We start from the raw sequence: 8917 nt of genomic DNA, 5'->3' as shown, positions 1-8917 counted from the left end.
CATGTTGCAACTACCTCAAAGAGTACCAATCGAAAGAGGACTCAGGATAAGGAAACTACAGTGGTAGCTTCACAACCCAAGAAACAAAAGACTCAGGATGAGGGACTTACCTACTTCTTTTGCAAGAAACCTGGGCATGTGAAGAAGGAATGTTCTAAATATGTCACATGGAGAATAAAGAAAGGTATACTTTTCACCTTTGTTTGTTTTGAAGTTAATTTGACTTCTGCACCTAGCAATACTTGGTGGGTAGATTCTGGTGCTACTACTCACATAAGTGTTTCTATGTAGGGTTGCATTTGGTCGACTACCAAGTGATGCTAAAAGATTCATTTATGCGAGCGGCGACAAAGCAGTTCTAGTTGAAGCCATTGGCACTTTTAGATTATCTTTTGAGATTGGTCATTTTGTAGAATTGAGAGAGACTTATGTACTACCGTCATTTGGACAGAATTCGGTTTCTATTTCTGTTTTGGACAACTCTGGCTATTCTTATTCATTTTGGAATAATAAATTTAGCATTTTTCTTAATTCAACTCTTGCTGCGACTGGTTCTTTAATTGATAAACTATATATGCTAAATACAAATGCTTCATTTAATGAAACCTTGCAATCAACATCAAGAGGTACAAAACGCAAATTATCTGCCGCCTTATGGCACAAGCGCTTAGGACACATCTCCAATAAGAGAATAGAGAGACTTGTGTCAGACGGAATACTTGAACCCCTTGATTATGTGAACCTTGATGTATGTGTTGAATGTATCAAAGGGAAACAAACAAACATTAGGAATTTATGTGCCAAAAGGAGTCTGGCGTCTTACAATTGATACATACCAATATATGTGGTCCATTCCCTATAGCATCTTGGAATGGACAATAGTATTTTATCACTTTTATAGATGACTATTCTCATTATGGGTACTTATACTTGATCCATGATAAGTCACAATCCTTGGATGTTTTTAAGGCCTTCAAAGCTGAAGTTGAAAATCAACTAGATGAGAAGATTAAAGTTGTCAAATCTGATCGTGGTGGTGAATACTTTGGTAGATATGATGGATCAGGTGAACAATGTACAGGACATTTTTCCAAATTCTTAGAGGAATACAAAATCGTCCCACAATACACAATGCCCAGGCAACCTCGCATGAATGGTGTTGCTAAGAGATGAAACAGAACTCTTAAGGACATGGTAAGAAGTATGATTAGTCATTCTTCTTTACCAGAATCACTCTGGGGAGAGGCACTTAAGACTACAACCTACATACTAAATAGAGTACCTACGAAAGCGGTGGCTAAAACCCCTTATGAACTATGGATAGGAAAAAAGCTTAGCATTAAATACTTACACATTTGGGGTTGTCTAGTTGAGGCAAGGCCTTATAGGCTGCATGAAAACAAATTGGACTCAAGAACAGTTAGTTGCTATTTTTTTGGGTATCCTGAACAGTTGAGGGGTTTTAAGTTTTATGATCCTTCAACTATGTCATTTTTCGAGACAAGAAATACGAGATTTCTTGAGGATGTTGTGTTTGAGGGGGGAGATAAAGTTAGGAATGTTGTCTTTGAAGATGAATCTATTCCATTATTGAATGTTGTTATTAACAATGATCAACTTGTTGACAATGTTCAAGACACAATTCAAGACAACAATGAGGATTTACTTATGGAACTCCCTACTCAAAATAAGGAGGTTGCTCCAGAAGAGCAAACCCAACAACCTCAAGAGGAAGTGCCACCTAGGCGATCCACTAGAGAGAAAATAAGTGTAATTTCAAGTGATTACATTGTATTTCTTCAGGAGCATGAGTTTGACATAGGGATAATGGAAGATGTCCCAATCAACTTCCAACAAGTAGAACAAACTACTAATTGTCAAAAGTGGATAAATTCCATGAATGATGAGATGAAATCCATGAAAGACAATGATGTTTGGGATCTTGTCAAGTTTCCTGAAGGTGCGAAGCCCATTGGTTGCAAATGGATATTTAAAACCAAAAGGGATTCTAAAGGAAACATTGAGAGGTATAAAGCACGTCTAGTCGCCAGGCGTTTTACTCAAAAGGAAGGTATTGACTACAAAGAAACTTTCTCTCCAGTATCATCGAAAGATTCTTTTAGGACAATAATGGCACTTGTAGCTCATTTTGACTTAGAACTGCACCAGATGGATGTTAAGACAACTTTTCTCAATGGCGACATTGAGGAAACCATATACATGTCGCAACCAGAAAACTTTGTATCAGGTGATCCAAAGTCTATGGTTTGCAAACTCAAAAGATCCATCTACGGTCTCAAGCAAGCTTCCTGTCAATGGTATCACAAGTTTTATCAAATCATTGTCTCATGTTGTTTTGAGGTCAATGCAATTGATGATTGTGTATATCACAAGTTCAGTGGGAGTAAATTTATCTTCCTAGTGCTCTATGTTGATGACATACTATTGGCTAGTAGCGATATAGGCCTACTGCAAGAGATTTCTAACAAAGCATTTTGAAATGAAAGATCTTGGTGACACCTCTTTTGTATTAGAAATTAAGATACACAGAGATCACTCTCGGGGAGTCCTTGGGTTATCACAAAAGATCTATATCAAGAAGGTACTTGCTAGATTTGGCATGAAAGATTGTGCACAAGGAGATACTCCTATTGCCAAAGGGGACAAGTTTAGTCTCAACCAATGCCCTTGGAATGAAATTGAAAGAAAAAAGATGCAAAAGATTTCTTTTGCTTCAGTTGTTGGGAGTCTTATGTATGCTCAAGTATGTACGCGTCCAGATTTGGCGTACATAGTGGGTATCTTGGGCAGATACTTAAGTGACCCCGACGTGGATCATTGGAAAACAGCCAACGAGTTATGAGGTACTTACAAAGAACAAAGGATTACATGCTCACCTATCGAAAGTAAATTTTTTTGGAGATCATTGGGTATTCTGACACTAATCTTGCGGGTTTCCAAGATACTAAAAGATCAACTTCTAGCTTTGTATGCATGTTGTTAGAAGGAGATATATCCTAGAGAAGTGCTAAGCAGTCACTCATAGCTCCTTCCACCATGGAAACAGAGTTCATAGCTTGTTATGAGGCAACCAATCATGTGATATGGCTGCGAAATTTCGTCACTGGGCTGGGAGTTGTGGATGGAATTGAAAGACCACTAAGGATTTATTGTGACAATCTATCAACAATTCTATATTCGAATAACAATAGAAGCTGTTCAATGTCTAAACACATAGAAATTAAGTTTCTAGTTGTTAAAGAGAGAGTGCAGAGTAGGATAGTGTCTAATGAGCATATAGGAACAAACTTAATGCTAGCAGACCCACTAACCAAAGGTTTGATACCCAAGGTCTTTCTTGGGCATACTGCTCACATGGGTGTTGTCTTATTTGATGACATTAAATTTTAGTGGGAGTTCGTGTTCTATATTTAGTTATTATTTATTGACAGTATTATACTATTTTATGTATGTTCAATTTTCTTCAGAATAAAGTTGATTGTTTTATTATCTTTATTGCTCTGAATGTGTTATCTTTCAATTGTAAATTGACATAAAGTTTGAAAAGCAGAGCAATGATCTCACTAAAGAATAAATGACCAATTGGAAATAGGCATGATTAAGATCACATTGCATGTAATTTCCAGTTACACATCCAAACTTGAACTATGTCGTTGAATATATTTGATATGGTGATCATTGGTGGATTGAGTTACGATTAATGTAACAAAGGTCGCTTTGGTCTCATATTGGTATATGAGATGGACTAGATCGATTAAAGAAGATGATTTTAAGAATAATTATCATGTTTGTGCGCACCTAAGGTTATCAAATGTAATTGTCATTGGAATTAATTTGTAGCCCAAGTGAGAGATTGTTGGGTTATTTTTAATAACTCAATGTGTGGGCTAACAAATTAAGACAATTATATTTGAGCTAATATTCTAAGTTGGGCTAACTAAGTGATCTAATTAAAGGAGCCCAATTAAACATCTTATATGGTATGGGCTTTGTAATGTGTAATACCCAATAGTAAACCTAATTAGAGCTAATGTGGTTCTAATTAGATTACCATATAAAGAATGCTATAGGGTTTGGTCTCCAAGGCTAATCTCTCATCATCTCTCCTCCTCTATTCCCATCAATTGAGTGAGACCCATAGAGAGAACCATAAGTTCATAATCCTTCTCATATCCAACATCATGGAATTAGGTATGTCTGTCAATTCGCTATGTAATCTTGATAATCTGACATAAGTTTAGATCTGTGCATACTCAGATTTAGTTACAACACGTCATAGTTTGCAATAGTTTGCAAGAACTTTGAGATTCATTAGGTGCTAGATACCAAAGGGAACCTTTTTAAGAAGTGGGCCAGATCCAATCCTTAACTCTTCAAGACAAGGCAATGCACCTACTTCTATTTCCACCAACTTTAGTCAATCCAACTCTCTCAGAACAAGAAGCTTGAGTTTTAGAAATCCACCTCACTCAAAGTGGAGTTCCTCGCCATCATATGCTCGGTAGAGCCATAGAGAAACTAGATTAGGTAGACTTTTGAGATGGTCTACTGGATCATTATGTAACCTTGACAAACTTAAGCACAACATGCGTCGATTATGTAGGCTTGAAAACCAATTTGGAAAATTTTGTAGAAGACCCTTCAGAACAAGACGTCGTAGATAAGGTGGCGGGGAAGAAATGGTGGCTCATCTTCAAGGTGGTTCATCTTCTCAATACAGGTGCAAAAAGTAGTTGTAACTTCTGCAATGAATGTTGAAACTCCTAACCTTCTTAATTGGCTTAGTTTATCTAGTTCTTTTAACATAACAAAGCCAATAAGATTTACTTCTACAGTCATTAGAGTCTATAAGTTCTCCAAACACCCGATCCCTTCCTTGATTTTCACACCTTGGGTTGAATCTAGACTAACTTCATTGTCATAATAATTGCCTAAAAGATGTCGAAGACTTTGCAGCTCGTTGATCTCAATCGGTAGCTTAGTCAGCAACGTGTTTCTAAGATCCAAAGTTTGTAGATTTTGTAGCCTTCTTGCAAACTTTAGAAATGTCTTCAGTTTTGTATTCTTTAAGTTCAAGTATTTCAGGTGGAACAAATTCCCCAATTCATTTGGAAGATGAACTAGTGGAACATCTTCAAAATCCAACAATGTCAAAAGCCTATATCTTTCAAACAAGTTAACAACGAAAGAGTTGTTCACAACACCAATATTGAAAAGAAAAAATGAATGAACTTGAGAATCTTCAATGGTTTCCAAGAAATTTTCTATGTTATTATAAATTGACAGGTGGAAAATTTTTTTTCTTTCAAAACCCAAGTTATACTTATCTCGAATTTGACAGAAACCAAATTCACTAGCCTTTTCCTGAGAAATCTCATGCATCATATCACAAACTCGACAAAAGTTATCTAATTCGTAAAACCCTTCACATGCTAGGACCATGTTTCTATGTATGAGCTCATTTTAGTATTGTTCAACAATTTCTTCTAGTGTCAATCCTCTATGTTGTTGTACAAAGCCTTCAACAATCCACAACTTGTACAACTTGTCATTTGAAATCAAAGAGTTCTCGGGAAAAATGCTAAAATACAAAAAGCATAATCTTAGATGGGAAGGTAGATCTCGGAAGCTCAGAGCTAAAATTTTAGTAACATTCACAAGCTCAGTATTAGGTTGAAGCTGATAATGATTACTATCAAACACTTTTCTCCATCCTGAAATTAACTTCTCTTTCATTGACAAAAAACTAGCTACCACTACCACTGTAAGAGGCATGTCATCACACATTCGAGTGAATCTAAGGGACAACTCCTCTAACTCTGGAGGACAATGAAATTCAAGATTACGTTGGAAAGATATTCTACAAAAAATGTCCCATGATATTGCTTTAGACAAAGGTTCTAGCTTGTGAACATGATCAAACGAGCTGTCTTTGTAGGAAGCGCCAACCTTCTCACTTCGTGTTGTGATGATTACCCTACTACCATTGTCATCATCAGGCAGAACATGTTTCATAACTTGCAAAAACTCTACCAGTCAGACATCATCAAAGATAAGCACGTACCTCTTTGATTACAAAGAATGGCTTAGAGTAGTGATCAACTCTCTAAATCGCATTGTGTCAATTTTCTTTGTGCTATGTTTATCTACCGTGAAAATTTCCTTGGCCATGATCTTTAGTAGCTCCTCTATGTCATGTGACTGAGAAACAGTGATCCAAGCTTGGTAATCAAAACGTTGCCGCAGCACTGCATTGTCGTAAACTTTCTTGGCAAGAGTGGTCTTTCCCATTCCACCAACACCAATAATCGAAATAACTGAGTGCCTTGTTGCTCCTTCATCGGTTAAATTTTATATCAATTCAATTCCTACTGAGTCAAAATCAATGACACATTCCTCCAGAAAAAGGGAAATGAAACGAGGGTGATAGCGTTCAACAATTGTGGTTCTTCTACTACTAGTACTAATCAAACCATGTTCGACTAAGTTATACCTACAACCTTTTTCTTTGATCTCAACTAACAAGGCCTTAATATTTTGAATGTTTCCAGCTAAGATTCAACTACTATTCAACGTATCAATCAATCAACTGAATTTGCCAAGGAAACTGATGAACCCTCGGTGACACGCTCGTTGGGACTATTAGAGAATACACTTAAGTACTTTGTTAATTTAGTTAGGATGTTGTTACTGATTTTTAGTTAAGTGTACATTTGAAGTTAGATTTCTATTATGATGCTTTACAATAGGTTGTATCATTCAAACGCTATAAATAAGATCATAGTAGCTCAACCGTTCATGATGGTGTTGAGCCTTTCTCTTACTAATTTCCACCATCTCTTTATTATTTACATGGTATCAAGAGCCAAAGGATCTGGCCTAATATCTCAAACACTTTCATCCCCATTTTTTTCTCTTTCAGTTTTGTTAGTTTTTTGTAAAACCTCTCATACAGCTCAAAACCAACCTTTGTTTCAATGCTTCTGTGTTCTTAGTCCTCTCCTTCACAGCCACAACTCTCAAGACACAAAAAAAAATATAGCTATTTTCCCTCAACGTTCTTGGTCTTGAAATGGCTCGTACTAGGCAGATTGTTTGCAAGTCCACCAAAGGCAAGGTCCCAAGGAAGCAGTCGGCGCCGGCCACCGGAGGTGTCCAGAAGCCCTATTGATTTCGTCACGGACCTATTGCTTTGCGAGAGCTTAGGAAGGACTTCAAGACTTCAATAATTTTATTTGTTTCCAAATTAGTGTGGTCGCGACTCCTCAGGGAGACCATCATACCCAAAGATATTCAGCTTCAGACCATCAAGAAAAGCTCTCTTTCGATCACCAATTGGTTCCCTTCTCTTAACAAATCTCTAATAGAGATTAGCTTCAAGAAATCAACATTTCACAAGGAATTTTCTTAATCTGCGTTCACAATCTATTCGATGAAATACCCCCTCTCAACAACAACAATTTTGGCTCCTCTCGATCTCAATTTAGCAATAACAACATATCCCCCAATGTAGGAAGCAACGAACACTGCCAAATTTGTCAGCGTCTGCTATAGAAAGTTTGGACTCTTATCGCTACTGTTTCATGGAACTTTACTATTTTTTTTATTTTTTATTTTCGGGTTATTCATTTCCTTGGTGACTCGCATAAACCACCACCATCACGACTTCTTATGCCCCTACTTAATCTTCCTCTTGGTAAATAATCCACCAACCTTTTCAAACCCCACCTGTAATTATTTCAACTTTTCTACTCTCTATCATGTTCACAACACATGTCACTCATTGATTTTCACTATCTTTATAATTTCATGGCCTATAATTTTACATTCATTGTCATTATAATTGCCAATGTCTACTGTACATCAACATGTTCATAAACATGTCTCATATACCAAATTGAAAATATAACTCACCTACTATCCATTTCTTTTTCAACCACTGTCCTTACATTTTGCACCATACAATCTAGTAACTTTTCATTTTCCTATCTCAACTACATCACCTCATCAACAAACTTAACCCACTTTCCATTTACATATTATTTTTAATCTACAACTTCAGCTACTGTTTCTCATTATCCCTCTTAGTCTTCCTCCCTATTTCAATTCAAAGATCCAAGCCATATTTAGCTACATATTAATTATACTCTTCAATATTAAACAAGTAAGCACAAGCGGGGGTGTTAAGCTACTATGGGGTAAGATGACAAAGCATTTTCTTGACCCAATGCACCAATGCACTTACTGATCGACAAGGTGACATTGGTTGTGAGTTCTTTGCTTCGAAGTGGTAATATCTAAAGCTCTCCACCACTGCACCCATTGTCCCAGTTGCACAAGATACATAATGAAACTTCATAGCTCTGCTCTATTCAATTTGCATCAAATTGATTGTCCTTCTTAGGACTATCAATTTGAGGGGGGATGTTAGAGAATACACTTAAGCACTTTGTTAATTCAATTAGGATGTTGTTACTGATTTTTAGTTAAGTGTACAACTGTACTTAGATTTCTGTTATGATGGTTTACAATAGATTGTATTGTTCAAACTCTATAAATAAGATCACATTAGATCAACCATTCATGATGATGTTGAGCCTTTCTCTTATTAATTTCCACCATCTCTTAATTATTTATAGGTACACTTTTAGAATGTGCTCATCCACAACATTTTCAATGAGTTCATCCACTTATTTGATTTGTTTCAACAAAAGCTTCACGGATTCTCCATTCTCAGACCTTGAATCTGTATCTTTAAGGAAAGCCTTGAGTTGTTCTAGCTCAAGTCTTAGGCTGTGAACATCTGTCTCAACTGCTCTCAGCAACTTCAATTCTCCAGTTAGCAGCGAAACAAGCTTGTCAATGGCTAGCGACATCGACACCGCACTCCATCCGG

General features: G+C 36.7%; 1 protein-coding gene across 1 annotated transcript; it reads right to left on the bottom strand.

Moving 5' to 3' along the window:
* Nucleotides 1-5484: 5484 nt before the first annotated feature.
* Nucleotides 5485-6036, bottom strand: LOC133785535 (disease resistance protein RPM1-like). The gene has a single exon (XM_062224762.1). It carries the CDS (start codon nt 6034-6036, stop codon nt 5485-5487), a length of 552 nt encoding a protein of 183 aa, XP_062080746.1.
* Nucleotides 6037-8917: the final 2881 nt, after the last annotated feature.

This window comes from Humulus lupulus, chromosome 6 (assembly GCF_963169125.1).
Source record: "Humulus lupulus chromosome 6, drHumLupu1.1, whole genome shotgun sequence".
NCBI lineage: Eukaryota > Viridiplantae > Streptophyta > Magnoliopsida > Rosales > Cannabaceae > Humulus > Humulus lupulus.
The sequence above is the reverse complement of the archived record's forward strand: the minus strand, read 5'-3'. Positions and strand labels throughout refer to the sequence as shown.